Source organism: Saccostrea cucullata, unplaced genomic scaffold (genome assembly GCF_032062105.1).
Source record: "Saccostrea cucullata isolate Sc308-1 unplaced genomic scaffold, CSIRO_AGI_Scuc_v1 ctg146, whole genome shotgun sequence".
NCBI classification, from domain to species: domain Eukaryota; kingdom Metazoa; phylum Mollusca; class Bivalvia; order Ostreida; family Ostreidae; genus Saccostrea; species Saccostrea cuccullata.
Window position 1 is genome coordinate 1,187,760 of NW_026919274.1, and position 19,941 is coordinate 1,207,700.

The window sequence follows — 19,941 nt, forward strand, 5'->3', positions numbered from 1 at the left end:
GTTGCATTTAGAAATAGTTTTTGCACAAATACTATATCGCACGGAACAATACGATAACTAAGGTACATGTACATCAGAAGTTTACCAGTCTTAGCCATCTAGTATTCTCAAACACTTCGGATCTTTTTTCAGTATTCACAAATTTGACTTTGACTTTGACAAAAAATATGCATTAATGAATATTTATGCAGTATAACCAGGTTGTAGGTGATCTAAATGTTTTATTATTTGATAATCTTTATTGCTTGACAATTTGAATTTGAAAAATGATCGTTTAAGGAATGTACGGAGGCGATTTCTAATTTCAGTGCAAAGGTAACGGAAGGGGGAGTCGATTTCTGTTCATGATTAAGAAAGGGGGAGTCGCAAAGTAATCTAAATAATGAATTTTGGCAATCAATGTTGTCGAAATGAGCATTTTGAATGTTGAAAATGTAATATTTTATTGTCAATATCAATCTTTGAACGTTATTATTCTGAATATTTAGAAATGACAAAAAAGAAATCATCCTTATAGCTCCATCAACCTAAAAAAAAGGGGAAAATACAAAACACCAGTAGTCCGTACAAATGGAAATGGACAGCTGATATATTTAAAAACACCCCCTCAAAAACTCCTTGTTATTCAAAATCTCCAACACCAAAAAAGCTGAAAGTTCATAGAATTTTCAGTGCAACCAGACAAGAGGGTCACCTTCCCCGTTGAAAAGAACTCCCAAAAGACAAAAGGTTGACAAATTTTTTGATATACAACAATTCAGCGAAATCGAGTATCATGATACATGTATATGTACAGCTGGCATAGGTATCCAAACACAGGATGAAAATTCAAAAACAATATTTGAAGACCGTTTTTCAAAAGCTTCCAAGAAACTCTTCAAATACGATAAAGGCATATAGCAAATAAAGTTTTAACATTTTTGCGCCTTATTGATCAAAGTTCTACATAGAAATATGTAAGAAAATTCTTTAAAAATCTTCTTCTCGAAAATAGCAAAGCCATAATTGATCATATTAATATGGAAGCATCCTCAGGTTGTGTAGATTCAAGTTTGTTCAAATCAGGATCCACGGGGGAAGGGCGGGCCCAAAATGGCCGATCAAAGTTTTACATAGAAATATACAAGAAAATTCTTTAAAAAATCTTTGCAAAGCCATAATTGCTCATATTGATATGGAAGCATACATCAGGTAGTATATCAAGTTGTATAGATGAAAGATGTGGCCCATGGACTTCTTGTACTGAATCATTGTACCAAAGGTTGCCTTTAGAAACAGCATCACACACATTTGTAATAGATTGATGACAGGGACGTAGCAACGGGGTGTGAGCACTATAGAAAATATTCATTGAAAGTTCCCCCCCCCCCCCCCCCCCCCCACTTTTTACCATAGTATAATGATATCAAGAAATTGTAGCAAAAAACTGGAAGTGAAGTAATTTTTCTTTGAAAAAAGTTACACCCCCCCCATACATGTGATATGTACCGGCGGTACAGGAAATGTCCCGTATTTTCGACCCCCATCACGGTGTCCCGGCGGTACAACAAAATTCACTGGAAATGAAAATGTGTACCGTATTTTGAAATGTTTACCGAAAACTGCCATTTTTCTTTCATTCCCGCTCTCGCAACACAGGAAATCTCGAAGTATGCGTGACTTACTGCCCTTAGTTAATGTAAACAAAACAGCATGAACGAAGGTGTGAAATATTCCCGTGATAATTACATCGTAATTAGGAGATATCAAAGCGTTTTGTTTAGCTGATTGCTTTTTAATAGGACAGGTTTATCAAGGATTCTTTTAAACAGTAATTTATTAAAAGTAAAGACATTTCAGAGAAAACACCATTCACAAGAATCGGAGACACTTTGTGACAGCAAAACGAAAATTCATCCATTATTTGATCAGGCATACATATTGTCTATTTAAACACAGATTAAGAGAAATGATTTTTAGTACAATTTTAATAATGCAGCTGAATGGAAACGACCAGATTCATACAATAAAGTGTTTTTAAACACTGTACTTTTTACCAAGTTCAGCATTTAGCATAGTTTTATGCCGAAATTCAAAATTCTTCAAGAGTTTCTTGAAATGAAAAATAATTAAATCATAATACATGTTATGCAGTGGTGCACCTGAACATTGATTTGAAATTTATTTTTAAAAAATAAACATCTTACATTGTTTTTTGGTCGATATTTTGTACCGTTTTTTGGTTAGCAATGTACAGTATTTTCACCCAAATTCCAGTATTTTGAAGGCTGCTGTACAGTATCTGGGTCTAGAAATTATCACATGTATGCCCCCCCCCCCCAAGAAATAGGATTTTCGTTTTTGGGCAACTTTTTTTTTGCTTGTCCGCTTCTTCAGGTAATTAAAAAAAAAATTCTCTGGTTGCCCCCCCCCCCCCTTCAAAAACGATGCTACGTGCCTGGATGGTAATCTTTTTATTTAAATAATGCACATTCTTTATTCAAAATGTCTAATTTCACAACCTCACAATCTTTTACAAGGGGTCTGATAGTCCATATAATTTCATACTATGTAGGCAAAAAGGGTGTGGTTATATTTCTTTGATCTAAAGAGAAATTTTGTATCCTAAAACAAAATGATAAAAGTTTTTTAAACATTGAGTTAGAGAATAATTTTGGCCTATTTATTTTGTACGAATTAAAGGTCAATTTGTCTTTCTCTTTGCAGGACTTTGTACAGAGTGGTGCTCATTAACATATGTGCAGAAATCGAATAGACTGGCTCAGACTGTGATATATTTTTTTAGGTTGATGGAGTTAAAACAATGATGTCTTTTTTGTCATTTCTAGATATTCAGAATAAAATGTTCAAAGATTGATATTGAAAATAAAATATTACATTTTCAACATTCAAAATGCCCATTTCGACAACATTGATTGCCAAAATTCATTATTTAGATTACTTTGCGACTCCCCCTTTCTTAATCATGAACAGAAATCGACTCCCCCTTCCGTTACCTTTGCACGAAAATTAGAAATCGCCTCCGTACATTCCTTCAACGATCATTTTCCAAATTCAAATTGTCAAGCAATAAAGATTATCAAATAATAAAACATTTAGATCACCTACAACCTGGTTATACTGCATAAATATTCATTAATGCATATTTTTTGTCATCGTCAAAGTAAAATGTGTGAATACTGAAAAAAGATCCGAAGTGTTTGAGCATACTAGATGGTTAAGACTGGTAAACTTCTGATGTACATGTACCTTAGTTATTGTATTGTTCCGTGCGATATAGTATTTGTGCAAAAACTATTTCTAAATGCAACAAAACACCGTGACCTACCTTTCGGCAGTTTTTCAAGCGAAGGAAATCGACTCCCCCTGGCGTAAAAAACTCCCTCGTTCTTTTTGCGACTCCCTCAAAGTAACGGTTTGACACGGTGAAACAGGGGTTTTAGTACTGTTTGGGCATTTCTATTTCAGGAAAATGACCTTCAACTTGCCAGAATAGCCTTAGGTCAAGGTCAAGACAAATCCTGAGAATATTATCAATCTTTATACCAAGTGTGAGCTTCCAACGATTCTTCCCAATTGTACTGCAGCCAAGAGTTTTATACTTTTTCTGAAAGTGATCTCAAACTTTCCAGAAAGATCAATGGTCAAGGTCAAGACACACCCTTGGATCATTTTCAATCCATACTCACTATGAGCTTTCAGTGATTCTTCAATAAAAATTCAGTTTTAGCATGGCAAAGATATTTAATATTTTTCCAATGACCTTGATATATAAGATATACTGCTGGGTCATAAGCAATCGTTGCACTAAGTATTAGTTTTCCGTATTTCTTCCCTTTTACAAAGTTATGGCCCCTAGACATTTACATGGATAGACAAATTAGGATACATAGTGAAGTAATTTCACAGGTCCTCTGGACTTTGCTATAACAAAGTTTTACTGTATAAGCTGGAAATGTCCTTGCCTTGTATGCCACACTCTTTCTATGGTTGACTGGCTCAGAGTTTGCCTGCTAAATAACCATTAATTTCATTGACTTTCATGTCAATTTTGATATATATTTTCAACATATGATCAACTTAGTTTCCCCTAGAGCCTGAACTTGGAACTTGAGACAGCAGTAAAAAAAAATGGTAAAAAATGATTGAACACATGCAAACAAAGTGCCTTTATCTCAGATTCAGAGGAGCTTTTTTTTCATGAACCACACAATACATGTATTAAATACCGAGTATATGAAGAACTGATGGTAAATTTATTGAAAAAATAGATTTGCCAAATTTCCGAACAGAAATGATCACCTTTTGGACACAGGAGTAAGGCATGCAGCATTCATATAGTGATTTATTTAAGGTTTAGAAGGCTATATAAAATCAATTATTTAATGAGACTGAAACCTTTACCTAATGATCTGTTCTGTCATGAACACCCTGTTCTTGTTTGAAGCAAAGTAAAAGTCTGTCCTACCCATTATAATTCAGAGGCAGGAAACTATCATCAGGAAAATGAGACATTCACCAGAAGTGCTTATGGTCAATCTCGTCTGCAACTTGCATATAATTATATAACAATATCCATTTATCACAAAACTGAAGGCTGTTAATGAATACCATTTTTTGGTACAAGAATTTCCATTTTAAACTTGCATGATTTCTAGAAGTTAATCAATTTACTTTCATCACCAAGCCCTTTTTAAACAGAAATATCTATAACTAAACACAACTTCAATCAACATCACAATTTTAATGAGGTAAAAAAAAGTTGACATTCTAAAGCATTTTCATATTGGTAAACACCTTTTACATCTAATAATAGCATGTTATAAGGCACAATATTTACATGCTGCATGGTTACAACCTATCATATACATGTCAGAGTAAAACAGAATTAAAAGTGGATGTAAGATCAAGGCACAGTCCACAACTTAAAAAATTGGTTGTTTTAAAAATAATTTTAAAAAAAGAAATCATGTTTTTATTTGTTTTTGATAAAAAATTTGTGACCTGCCACATCAGAATTCAGATTTGAACCAAAACTAAATGAAATATCAAGATCTGAAAAAAGTCATGCACCAGGCCATAAGGACTTGAACTTTATAAATTGTTCCAAAAAATTTTACAAAGTTCATTGGAATGAACTCTGAAATATATTTTACCAAAGATTTATCACAACTTATTTTTCTTGACAGAATAATTGATCAGGATTGTAAATGATATGTCTTTATCTGTTCTAGTGAGGTAATTGTATACTTTACAACTTTTTGATTAAATTAAAACCATCCTGGAATGAATCTCTTGTACAAAAGTAACACAGAAATTTTTTTCATAAACTTAAAGCTTTAAACAAGTAACATTCTGAAGATCTTTGGTACAGCATGAAAGATATTTTACTAATACTTGCAAAATCCCAGCTTTTATTTTAAATATCTCCTTGTCTACCAAACATGCTAAAGCCTTATAAATGAAACTGATGTCCAAAAATGTGAAAGATTATAAAATGCAGCAATTATTCCAGTATCAAAATAAAAAGACAGCTGAAAAAAAATGTTCTACCTTCATTAATACTGCTGTAAAAAAGTAACAAAAAATCATATTTCTAAACAACACACACTAGCCAGTGAATTCTCAGGTCCCAGTCATTCATGTAATTATATATAAAACTGTGATTAAACTCTTTCAATAAACCTCTCAGAAAGATAAACAAATGATTCATAATATAATGATTCCACTGAAAACACACTATATACAAACTTTACAGTGGAAATTTACATCTGTTTCAAGAAAGAAAAGAAAGGAAAGAGAACCAGTGAAAAAGAGGACCAGACAAGTTACAGAATCTAGCCACATGAGCTCTACATTTGTACAGGTATATCTAGCAATAGTAATGAAGCAAATCAGCAACAATTGTTCTTTACTTTGTTGCATCCTCCTGATGAAATTTAAAATGGTCAGGTGAAAAAAGCTTAAAAATTTACCATAATCAATATCTTAGAACTAAAACAAAGACAAAATGAGTATTCTTAACGCTATACCTACATACTAAGTATGACAAAGTGCACCAAATTCTCGTGGAACATCAGACAAACAGGAGACAGTTTGGCACGTTTTTGTTTTATTAAGGTATGTACACTTTGATCTCTCTGGTTGTTAATATATTTGTTTCAATGGGTGAAAAATAATTATAAAATGCATGAAGGCCACTTTTAATAAAGTCAGTATAAAATTCAGACAGCAACACTGAAACTACAAAAGCTCTCTGAGTTTGTGTCCTTTCAAATTAATATTAAATAAAAATAAAAAAAAGACTATAAATATAAAACATCAATACAGAATAAAATCCTCTCTAAAAGCTTAAAGAAGTTTACACAAGAGGCCCATGGGCCTTATAGGTCACCTGAGCATTATTCAACAACTTTCCAGTGATTGAATTTGTTTTAAGCCAGATGCTATAGCATTTACAATTTGGTAATCATAACTATACACTTATCAGTTCCTTAGTTTGGTTACTTAATACCCATAGGCAGGGTAGGGGAACAAAAAATGCATTTCAACAAATCAGTAATATTCAGCAATAATCAGTAGTGCCGCTACCACACAGGAATCCTTGACTCTTAGGCTTTGATCCACACATTGCACAATTTTTGGAAAGGCATCCTTGCTTTTCAAAAAAATTTGATGAATACCAAGGAGCACATTTCAAACAATTCATTCATTTTCAGTATATAAGTACAGCCCCCCCCCCCTCTATGGTACAACTGATCCTGGGGTCTTGAAATTTACAATTCTTGAAAATTGGGTCCCTTGCTCATAACTATATAGGTAGTTCATTTGCTTAAAACCTAGGAACAAAGAATAAAATATTCAAAGATTTAATGTTTTTTCACTATACATGTATAATCAATACAGCCCCCCCCCCCCCCCCCCCGCCCTAACACCAGAACCCCTGACTCTGGGGCCATAAAATTCATAATTTTGGTAGAGGCACTCTTGCGCATTATAACTATGTACTTAGTTAGTTTATTTAATATTCAGGAGCAGAGAAGAAGATTTTCAAAGAAATAATGCATTTTCACTATATACTTATTTAGCCCCACCCTAGCACAAGAACCCCTGACCCCAGGGCCATGAATTTCACAATTTTGATAGAGGACTCAATGCTGATTACAATCATGCAAACAGTTTGACTGCTTGATGTCCAGGAGTAAAGAAGAAGATTTTTAAAGATTTCATTAATTTTAGTGGTTTTGGCCCCACCCCCAGGCCCCAGGGGGGTAGGGATCATGAAATTCACAATTTTTGTTCCCCTTCACCCATAGATGCTTTGTGCCAAATTTGGTTGCAATTGGTTCAGTGGTTGCAGAGAAGAAGCTGAAAATGTTCAAAAGTTTACGACCGATTGACGACGAACGACGAACGACGTACGACGAACGACGGACGACGACGGACAAAAACAGATAGCAATAGGTCACCTGAGTGACTCAGGTGACCTAATAAAAAAACACCAATTATTGCTTGAACACTGGTAAAGTTAATGCATAAAGCTTTGGTAACAGCTTTCTTTTTTTCCCCCTAAAACTATGAATAAGTTAATGTTACTAGTCCTTAGGACACAATTATTACAGAATAAAAGTCCTTGTAGGACCATCTAAAATCACAGAGAAAAGTAATGCTAACTTCTGTGCATAGCATAACATGGCTTTGATATCAATAATGGACATCACAAAATAATACTCTAAATAGATTTGTAAACAAAGCACTAACCAGAATTGTCATGGACAATGAACACATTTCACAAGTTATCCAAGAATGCTATCTCAAAATGCTGATGTGTAATGTCCGCTCTGTTCACCAGGGATGCTCCTAGTAAGTTTTAAGAGTTACTTCCCTTGGACTATAACTTCAGGCACTGTTTTGTGATATGTAATAATTTTCCAGGCAGGAATCACGGACCTCTGTGCCACTTACTCCTGAAATATTGGGCATCTAATGGCCGAGTCCTGTTCACTTACACTGTTGGGCCCACTTAGGCAGAATTCTTCTCCTGGCGTTTGTGAACCAGTAATTAATTTGATTTATCGTCAGTCCTGTTTGTTTAATTAGCATTGCCTTCTCATCATCGTTGGGATATGGGTTGTCTTTGTGTTGTCTCAACCATTCTAACATAATGGCTACAGCCTAAAATTAAAAAAATAATCAAATTTGTACCAACGCTTTATAAAATGTTTAAAATATTTATGCCAGTTTCCAAAATCTACAAGGTATTAAGGTATTATTTGGTTATGCTTTTCTAACATAAAAACATTCTTGATACAATTTTAACAATGTTCTTTTCCATAATAAGACTATAAATACCTCTTTTGGCAGACTTGGGTGTTTTTTAGACTCTGACTTTCCATGGTTGCTACTGCTGCTGACAATACTAGTAGAGTCACTGCAATCTGCCAGGTCCTTCAGCGATTTGAAATGTGGGGAACAAATGGCACTCAGATCTAAGCCTTTCTTTGCACTTGGAGAAGCAAACAACCCCTGCATCTGAAAATGTACACAATTTATAACAAAAATAGTAAAACAAGATGAATAACTATACAAGCCGACATAAATTCTTAGAAGAAAATTAATTATGACAGAGATTTTTTCCTCCCAGTAATTTGTTAGATGTGTAAATGACTAGATGAATACCTTTTAACACATCGCCATAATTTTTCATTATACTTTTCCACACTTAACAACCCTAATCTAAACCTCAACATTTATCTGCATAATGAATTACAATTGCTGACTGCATTATATAACATGCTTTGCATTACTCATTTTATATCTTTTTCTGGAGTATAGGTAAATAGCAGAGTGAATATTTCAGAATTCTTTCTGACAACTAAAAATGTCATTAGTTTATACCATCATGCCATCCATGCTGCTAAACTTGTGGTCCTTTGTGGGGGTACCCATGGTGGGGGTCATATTCCCTCCCATTGGTTGACCGGGCATGGACGATGAGCTCACCCCTCCACTGTGGTTTGGCAGCTGAAACGTTGCTGGCTGAAAGACAACAAAATAGCTTATTAACTTTTCATGTAATTCAGTTTTAACAACCCTAAAAATAAAATATAACTCTTCTACATATAATCTTGACTTTACAACTCAATCAGAAGAGCTTTCCTGCTGTTTCATTATCTGTTGACCTAATTAGACAACATCTCCTACTGGTACAGGTATGCATTACAAGGCTCCGAAAAACCTGACTACAAAATGTTTTGAAATTCCTATACTGAACACTGACTTTTATACATCATATTGTTAACATCAACTATAAAGAAATTTGACATTTAAAACAGGCAGTAAGTGTTGGAATTCATGTTGTATCTACCATGTAAACATAGCTTTTGGTCTTCAATTTTCTGATAAGAGAGTTGAGTTTGTTTTCCAGATTATTCATTTAAAAAATCCCTGGGATGAATTTGTTATAATGAAACCTTATCAGGCAGGTGTATGAGTCAGCCAGGGGCCTGCAGTCATGTCTAACCTAGATCCCCTGACAGGTTCTCGCTGAACTGGCCTGGAAAAGATGTCTATCGTGACGGAATTAGTCGTGTGTGTGTCAGTCAAACTTTCCAGCATCCAGGCAAAAAAGAAATTAGCAATACACACCAGACCACAACTCTGCCATGCTTCAGCTAATCTCGACTTCCATCTCCCACAAAAAGCACACAGAATAATCTACAGCAATGTGTACAATAGTTAACCCAGCACCAAAGGGACACAACTCTTAACCCCCAGTCTCTGACAGCTAGAAGCTGATGTAGATTCTGTGTAAGGACAAAGTTATTTTGAGTGTGCTCTTTCTAGTGCCACTCTCATTGAACCCCAAACAAAAGATGGGATCATGTGTTTTGAATTGAGAATGCCCTTCTAACACAAACATACACAGTTGCATGTCAGGAAGTTTACTGCACCTGGTGTTTGCTTTTTTCTCTGTATTTTTTAACAGTAACTTAGCCACATGAAAACAAAAAATCTCTTAAGACAAGCTCTAATACAGAAATCAGACTCCTGGCATTTGCTCCCTTCTTTCTCAACCCACTTCCTATCCTAGAGTATGTTAGTTACCTATTGTGAATAGTTTTTTTGTCATAATGCATTTACATTTCAATCCTTGCAAAGCTTTTCAGATTGTTGAGAGTGAGCCAGCTAAAGTCAAAGTCAACAGGGGTTGACTGATGCAATGTAGACAACCCAGTATATGCCAACTTACACCACAGGAAAAAAAAAACAACTAAGAAATAAAACTACAAAAGTGGGTCTTCTGTAAATCTCTTCTGATTCTGTGCCAGTAAAAATATGAGTGATACTGGTAATCTTTCTCTCACTTTCTCTTTCTATCCTTTCTCTACTTTTTAAAAAAATCCATTAAAATAATTTACTGGTAATGCTTTAACCTAGAATTGATGAAGTGCTCGAACTAAAGGATAATAATTTTATAAAAAGAACACTTGTTCTTGGTTTTTTTTATGGGTCCCATTTAATGAATCTATTTAGGGGGGGCTGTTGAATGTTTCCAGTACAAACATGGCCTAATGACGGAGTGGCCAACACAAGCAGGCACTTTAATCTTCTCCGCCTTCTACCGACCAAACAGCCACTTGTTTAGGAATTCCATCAATTCAAGGAGGAGAACTTGTCTGATTAAATGTTACGGGTGAATTCTTCTCCGTTGAGGGGTATTAGAAATGGGCGGGAAAGTCGGCAAAGCACCTAGACCACACAAACAGAAAAACAATATACTAGCATGTCTCGATCAACATCATGTCAACCAGTTTGATCGACAGGGTTGTGTTTTGTGCAAGTCAAGCATTTAGACCTGACAAAGATAACAAAGTCTAGGGATTTACTAGGGGGCTTTAAATCATATTTGGTGACATAATTGCGTGTATATAAATAATGGATTGAGATCTCCCTCTTTTGACCACCCTTTCTTACTTCTATAGTCAACATGACAGCCATCAGTTGATTTGGCTACAGATAGTTTTGATATACATCATTTTCTCTCTAACACACACACACACCTTGTCCATGATCAATGTTACAGCATCAGGCAAAACATGCAACATGATGACACAGGACCTGTCAAATACTTATTACAGTACTTTTTTTTGTTCTCAATCTCTCAATTTTTTAAAGAAAATATAGATCTGTACTTTTCTTTAATTACAGGCTTGCTGCAAATATATTTTGATTAATAGCCTGTTACAGTGTATATTATGTATCTGATTTGAGAACCATGTTCTGTTTGAATTTTATCAATGTTTCAATTTAACTATCATTAGAGTACTTTTAAAAAATCCCCCGTTTTTGATTTGTGAGTGATAAAAACTCCCACATGAATACTGAGTATGCAGCCTATCGGGTAACATATCAGACCGCTTACTCTGGGCAGAGAATAAGGCCGATAAACACACATTCATGTTACAGTGGCCAAATTTTTCTATCTAGGACATCTAAATCTGGATGAATGATTCATTTCCTGTGCCTTGGACCAGGTAGATTTTTCTAAACCCTGACAAAGTCCCATAGAAAAATAAACCCTGTGATAATAATAGCAGGATTTCAGACATTGTATGGGGGAGATTGCCAATACCGCACATGACCTACACTTGTAATACTTTGTACAAATACAGCTCAGATTTCCTATTGCTGAAAATGATTACAATTTGGTACATTTTCAAACTTAATTAACTAAGTAAATGGTAAACTTGGATTTCAAACTCTTTGCACTTGCAAACTTAATTTCCAAAGTAAATGATCAACTTGAATTGCAAATAAAATGTTAGCTAAAAGTTTTGATGCCAACAGTTTGAGTATTACTGAAATTTTAATACCTTTTTTCCTCAAAATTGAAAACATTCAGGATATTGAAAAATGTTTTAAAATGAATTGCCAATCCTTTGAGAGGGTTTGGCAATAAGTATCTCCACAAAACTTGGATACAAAGGAAAGTGAATTCTTTTCTTCCCTTTCTTTTTACGAATCCCTTCTCCTACCAACAGGAACAATACTACAGTAAAGCTACCCAGCATAGATTTTCACCAAATCAACAGGTCTAGAAAACCCGTCTCTATATGCATACCTCACTCAATGAATGGATAGGATTTCAAAAAGTCCCCACATTATTCATGGCCGGCCACTGAATAGGGACCTTAAAGCTATAATTGTCAGCTTTTTCTACATCAACATCTTTTATTCTTGTTGGGAAATTACTTGTGAAATTTTGCCCACTTAAAGATATCAGATCTCCAATATAAGGCCCGGCCAGAACCCTGACTGCTGTTTTGAAAGTTTGTTATTTGAGTGTTTAAAGACGGCAGGTCATGCCTTGCCGTAACTCAATACTTCATTTTAAAGCACTAAATGACAAGTGCATATTCCATGCAAAATGATAGATAAATCTTGAAAAGCTATTAATGTTACTACTGTGATGTAACTTTACTAACAATTTCTGACAACCCTTTGACAATTCATCAGAAAAGTGTAATATACCAGATAGATTTTGTTACTGCTAACAATAAAAAAAATTAAATACAAGTATTGAATTTCAAATAAAAACAGGATATGTCAAAGATGTTATAATAAAACAAGACACCATTTCAAGCTACAACTACTCTATATCATGTATGAATTCCAGACTTATTTGAAAGAAATACTGCACTGTTTTCTTGATACATTAAATTTATAATAATTGATTGTATGTATTTGGCAAAATCGTTAATCTTCTAATATTGAGAAAGGGATAAACAATACTGAGAAATTGAGGAACAAATCTATATGTTGCCTTGTAACAAAGAAAGAACACTTCTTTTGACCGTTTTTCTTCCTTGGCTAGAATATAAGGGCACATGTCAATCACAATTTAAGCTCCAAGATTTTTTTTAAAAATTGATTTTTACCTTGATGATATTTTGTCGCACCGAGCGGTCAAACTTTTCGCAGAACTCTTCAATGGCACTCAGTGATTTGGAGGTGCTTTTGGTCACTTTGTCCTGTTCTTGTCTATCCCGAATTTTCTCTGCAAAATTTTAATATACAATTATACATATATGCAGAAAATTTCTTTGGAATTCTTTTAAATTTCATTTTTGAATAAATCTAAGTCAATATACTATTTGCAAAAATGTAAGCAATGATCAACTTAAAAAACACTTAATAAAAGTACACAGACATATCAATAAATGTATTTATTTAAAGGCCTTTATTTTTTACAAAAAAAAACAATTTCTTCTTCTTAATACTTAATTATTAAACAAGCTGAAATGTTTCATATAAATTTCAGCTTCACTTTGAAACCTAACACTGTATCCCTAATGCTCTCAAAAGGTTGCAATAATAACTTCATCAAAGATCCCAGCAATCAATTTAATCTGACTATCTAATTAGTAATTGGAAACTTTAGCATATCAACAGAGAAGGGATTTTGTCTTTTAAGTTTCAATCTGTCGATACAGGTTTGTATGGGCTGCAGGTTCAGCCAGTAAAGTTCCTATTATTACGTCCCCTGAAGATCAATTACATCAATATAAAATTTCTGGTCCTTTATACGAACCATAGAGAAAAATTACGTCAGCTATTACAAAAAGCGAAAATCAATGTCAAATTTCCTAATGCTTAGCTGATAACACTTCTGTGCACAATTTCATCCATTGAACAGGTAAAAATATCGCACAAAACATTTATTTGATTTTACAAGATATATCGGTGGGCAATTATTCCCGTTTGAATAGCATTAAACTGTTTACATCCTCAGTAATTTCATATTCAGCTGAATTGCTGCTTCTGAAATTTGAAAGGGTAATGTACCACTGATGAAAATTTTATACAATTCATTTAGAAAATTATTACTTTTTTCAGTTTGCAGAATTACCAAGCCATAATTTCAAACGAGACAGACCTGGGTCATAAATTGTTTTACAACTTAATCTTTTTCTGACCTCTGTTTACACAATGTTACCCAATAAAATCAATTTTAAAGATCATAAAACTTTGTATCAAACATATCCTTCACTTACAATTTATTGCCTTCACCTACTACATGTAGTATCTTACCCAATCTACACACTATATGTCTCTTAAAAATGATCATGGTGTAATAAATGATTTTTCATGTATATAGCCTTTCAACCACACATCTCTGGCATCAAGCAATAAGTCCCCCACCCCACATCGCAATGATCTGCATGCATATAATGATATACAGTCAATTCTCGAATTATCGCCATTCGATTCATCGCCATTTTCGCAATACCGCCATGATTTCCCAGGAACGTTTTTCCTGCTATATAAAATTCTCTTTATAATGTCTACCGCCATCCGCCATAAAAACGTCCATTTTTAAGTGTCAATTATCTCGATATACCGCCACAGGTGCATGTGATCAGTGAAGCGCGGCTAATTATTGACACTATTCCTGTTGTAAAGAATGCGAAGCCAGACTAGACACATGCAATTAAAATTTAGATAAGAATTAATGAACAATAATTTTAACATGAAGTGTTATAATTATTTTGTTTTCTGTTTAATAAAAATCATTTAGTCAAGACTTCGCCACGAAAGCGGTCGTTGTTTTTTAAGTTCGCCGATAACGATATTATTTTGAGCTTTAAACAATGCAAAGATTGCTTTAAAAATAATCATACGGTATGAATTGTGAATGTTTCATTAACAATGATGCGATAAACAATGAATTTATTCAAGAATTCATTTCACGTACAATCGGCAATATATCAATACGATCCACCAAGCATATTTTTTTTTTCAATATCAGACGTGCAGATTTTTTTTTTCAATAATTTTATGCATACACATGTAGTCTTTATTTCATAACTGCATATTAAGATTGTGGCAAAATTGCACATAAAAAAAATTACTTGAAGTATTTTAAAATTTAGAAACATGAACATGTAATAATAAAAATAGAAACGCTAAATTATTTCTAAGAACGGTAACTCTACTTCTTGTTTCCTAAAAGATGAGAAATTCAATTCATCGCCAAATTCGTTATACCGCCATGATTTCTCAATTACAAAAGGTGGCGGTTTATCGAGAATTAACTGTATGCAGAATGCCTTCATCAAAAATATAAATTCCATAACATAAAATTAACGTCTTTAAAGCTCCCACCACCTCATACTTTCATTATTTCCAGACTAACAAGGGGTCTAGTTATTGTGCAAGTTTTTTAATTATGAATTTTATGCTAAGCCAGTGTTCAAATACTAACCTATAAGGCAGTGATGAGCATACTTCAGAGCATCCATGATAACACTCTCTATTGCGAAATTGCCCTGATATGTTCCTGAAGGAGGGTTCCGAGATAGGAAGTTCTGCAAAAGCTTGTCAAAGTCAGCAGGTAAATTACTAATGAGTTGGTAAGGAAAACTGGGTGAACAGAAGTTCATATCTGCAATGATGAGATCTCGAAGTAAAGGAAAGAGAGGGTGAGAGCGGAAGGCATTAGAACGGTCAGAAATGAGATGCTGAATGAAAGTCTGCTGTGATGCCAACATTGGTGGTCGGTGAGGTGAACCCGTCTTACAGCTCTGGCAGTTGGGCTGAGTACAAGGGGGCATGGGGCTGGACCCTGGGGTCTGCATGCCCTGCTGTGGGTGCATGTTCATTCCCGGAGCCATCCCTTGATGAGGAGGCTTGGAATGCATTCCTGGAGTTTGGGGTCCAACCCAATTCTGTCCATTGACTCCAGGGTTCTGACACTGTAAGTTTTCAGCACTAATCGGTGTTTGTGGATTCGAATACATTGAATTGTTCATATTGGCACTTGATTGCATACGATTGTTATATTGACTTTGTTCATAACCACCAGCCATATTTCCCTGGGGTGGACCTCCCATCATATGAGGATTCTGCATAGGCATGCCCCGTGGTCCATTATTTTGCATAGGATTTTGACAGTAATTATCACCTGGGTATCCCTGGTTAGGATTCATCATACCAGGGCCCAGTTTTTGGTCCATATTCATACAGCTATTGTTCATATTCTGGCCTTGTGGTTCATACTGATTATCACAATATCCCATCGCAATTTTGTATGCATCTGTCCTGTCCATATACATGGGGTCACCTAATGCTTCTCCTTGCGGCATGCCACAGTTTGGTCCAGGTCCATCAAAATGCCTCAAAGGCTGCATTCCTATAGGAGCACCTCCTGAACAAGAAGGCCTGTAGCCAGAGTCTTGAATCTCACTTTGTTGTGGATGTTGCATAGAGTTATTGTAATTGTTCATGTGCATTGAATTCTGATTATCATCCACATTAAACATTTCACTTGGCTTTTGTGAAAAATAGTCATTTTGCATAGACACCATTGGATTCTCGCCACTGCCCGGTCGACTATTGCTTCCTCTGGAGTAGTCTCCGTAAGGACTCATAGAACCATTGTTATTGCCGGGCACCATATATGGAGCAATATCAGACTTCATGGAAGGCGTTAGTCGAGGCATGATCTTTGATGGCACATTTCTCTGACTAAACTCGTTTTCTAAATCACAGTCACTGGACTCGTAGCCCTGATTGTACCCTGCCGAGTTCTGTCTCTGGATAGGCACCCCGTTCTGGTGATGTCCCTGCAGATCACTAAAGTGAACGTTTTTCTGTTGTTGAGGGGGTATGTTCTGCAGTGTCTGTCGGTTGTTGAAGTTTTGATTGTGGATGGCGGTCTGAGCGGACGAGGCAGTTGAGGGGACGGTGGAGGACACTGAGGATGACCCATAACTCCTCACACTGGCCGTATCCCCTACAAATCAAGGATTGGATAGTATTTCTCTTCAACAAACCAACAAAATCATAATGCTTTTTTCCACAGCTTATATAATGCTAACAATAAACAAATTTAAACCACAATTTTTTTTTTTTATTATTAATTTTAATTTCATTCTTTTTAAAATTTTATTCAGTGATAACAGGTGGAGACATGAGCACTCTAACTGTTACAGATGAACACCCACATCACTATATAACTCTTCCTTTTCTATAAGGGGTGAGGGTTTATAATGAAAAGAAATAACAGTCTAGATAATAGAATACAAAGCTTTCAATACCTGAATAATATCCATTGTCACATGCCTCCATTGACCTCTGGAACTGTTGATTAGCAGGATATCCCATATTGTTCATAGAACACGGCTGATTTCCCATCATGCCATTTGGCATCTGACCATTAGGTGGACCTGTCCACTTCTGATGCTGGGGCATGTTCTGTATGTTAACATTAGGAGGGGCTGGTCTCCCCAGCCTCTGGTAGTTGTGTTGGCTATTCTGCCTTTGCATGTGTGGTGGGATAGACTTAGGTGGGGCCATCTGTGTCTGTGACTGAGATTGGTGAAACTGAGGTGGCATGGATTTCTGTGAGGGAGAAGAAGGCACACTGGCAGGGGAGTAGGGTCTCTGTACCTGTGGCCCTACAGTGCTAGATATACTGGGTGAGGCAATGCTTTGTTGAGACTGAGAGGAACGTCTCGGTGTAGGTGGCGTGGGCGGTGCTTTGAAGACTCCTCCATGAGGCGAAAGTGGAGGAGCAGTGGTCCGCACCGGACTTGAGGGCCCTGACGTAGAGTGGTGGAACCTTTTGGCAACAGGACTGCTTGACCCACTGGAAGTGGCTACTGTACAGTTTGTACTGGAGGCCACAGAGTAAGTAGTTGTCGGACTGCTGCATCCTCTGGATGCCCAGTCACTATTCTTGGGAGTAGATGTCACTTGAGTTTGTGAAGCCGGGACTGACGACAGATTACTGTGAGAATGTGCTGCTGGGGTCGGAGCCACTGACGACAGTGTGTTCCTTATTGCTTCTGGAGTCATGTAAACCTGGGGGTCCACCATATCTTGTTCCATGAGGAACTCCACAAAATCAAGCTCCATTCCCTCTTTCATTCCAATGTCTTCACAGATTTCATCTAGCAGCTCATTAGGAAGACGCTCATCCGCGATTTCCACTGGAGCTGGGGTGGGTGAGGACGGAGTGGTGGGTGATCCCAGATTGTCCATCCCCCCATTGTCCATGCTGTGGACACTGGACGCCCCAGGACTGACGGGAGCCTCCCTGTACTCCATCATCTGAAACAACACAAAAAACAGAAATATTTAAGTGTCAGCAGGCAGATATGCCTTCTACATCACATTTTAAAGTACCCATATTCATTTGTTACACACCTTTTTCTAGTAAAAAAAATACAGGTCAGAAATGATACAGACTGTGTTAAAAAGGCCCCCTCCAGGTCAGCTTGGCACAGATACAGGTAAAGGCTATACTAGATAACACTTAGCATTGTCCAAGCTTCCTAAACTAAATATTTATTCTTTCCTATTTATCAAACTTTTGCCAAAATTTCATCTCCAGAATAAACAAAGACATCTTTAAGAAACTTCAGTTCAAACCACAGGTCGCAATTCAGATTTTTTTAAGGGAATACTTATAACCTTTGTATGACAATAACATATTATTGTCAATTTATAACTGGTTATGATTATAAATTTAAAGTGACCTTTTCTTCCAATATCTAATGTGGTTACAGATAAAAAGATTAATTTATGGTTGGTAACTTAATAAAAAATATCGTCATTTATTAAAAAGTAAAAAAAATAAAAATGAGTTAAAATTTTATAAATGAATTTGATATAAATATTGATGTCATTCATATTATTTTCTGTAATAAGTTATGAAATTTATTTAAATATGATAAAAAGTAGACAAGGACTTGAAAAAGTACTTTCCTAGATCACATAATTTAAGTTATAACTTGATCATTGTTGAAGCAATTAGACGGGCTTGTAGGATTTACAAGTATAAATCTGGATTAAGATTCCTTATCTAAGTCCCAGGGAAAATCCCTAGAACTCCTAGGGAGATCCCAGGGGTTCATCTCCATAACAAAATCCACTTATAAACTTTTCATGTTCTTAATTTCTAGAAACAAAAAGACCCCCTAGATAGATCAAAGTTAAGCGGGGTTTTACAGTTATAGAAGGGGACAAGGAGTTAGAAATGTGGGAAACAGGTCCAATTACAACACTTCAACCAAGGAAAAAGTCACTCTATACAATTCACATAAAGGACCTCTTCAGATTTTATGTTTTGCTGATACATGTACGTTCCAGATTTTGCTATGAGTTGTTTTGTAACCACATAAGTAGTGGAAAAGTAGCCTTTTTAAAAACCTATAATGACTTCTACTCTGTGTACTTGTAAGGCCAACTGTAAATTAATGATCAATATAAATCATAGGTAACTCTGAAAACGGAGGGGAAAGGGGCTGTTATAACAAGAAAATTGATATTTTTTTTACGTTTCCCTCTAGTTATTTTCACACCTTATCAACACACGATCAATTAATTTATTTCTAGGCAAGACACCTTTCTTTTAAGTATAATTACTTATATGAGTTTCTTGACGGTGTTTTTGCTTGAAGATGTATGTAATGTATTTTTTAATTATTTTCTACTCTAATGATAAATAAATGTGTCAAATATTTTGGAGAAAACAATTTTGTCTGTTGACAAATTTCTTGGAGGTCCCACAATAAGTACGATGTGCTACTTGAGGGGACATTTACATATATATTCAAATTTAATCCAAGCACTAACAATTTGCACATTCCTTGAAGGACAGGAAAAAGAGTGACGTCTTAGTTTACAAACCTAGAGTGACCAAAAACCACAAGGATTTTCTCATAGGAAAATGACAGATTCAAGTAAAATGTTTATCAAGGGACAAACATAGTTAATCAATTCAAGACAAGCCTGGCCATTTACATTTGGTTCCCAACCTGCCCCTTCCATTCTAAAGAATTTACCCAAACAAACAACGAATAAGTGTTATAACCAAACTGTGGACAGATTAGAGACTCTATATAAACTACTTCTTTATTACACCACCGATCT

The 19,941-nt window shown here is 35.5% G+C and overlaps 1 protein-coding gene across 7 annotated transcripts in view; it reads right to left on the reverse strand.

Annotated features, from left to right (window-relative positions):
* Positions 1-7,486: 7,486 nt before the first annotated feature.
* LOC134228604 (uncharacterized) overlaps positions 7,487-19,941 on the reverse strand; it is a 42,691-nt gene continuing 30,236 nt past the window's right edge. For all 7 annotated transcript variants that reach the window (XM_062710271.1, XM_062710302.1, XM_062710319.1 and 4 more), the window contains exons 3-8: positions 17,103-18,117; positions 15,269-16,798; positions 12,942-13,060; positions 8,899-9,039; positions 8,353-8,532; positions 7,487-8,175 (exon numbers count right to left, since the gene is read on the reverse strand). In XM_062710271.1, coding sequence (XP_062566255.1) covers positions 8,002-8,175; positions 8,353-8,532; positions 8,899-9,039; positions 12,942-13,060; positions 15,269-16,798; positions 17,103-18,117 — 3,159 coding nt within the window. In that variant the 3' untranslated portion in view covers positions 7,487-8,001. The remainder of the gene's footprint in view (positions 8,176-8,352; positions 8,533-8,898; positions 9,040-12,941; positions 13,061-15,268; positions 16,799-17,102; positions 18,118-19,941) is intronic.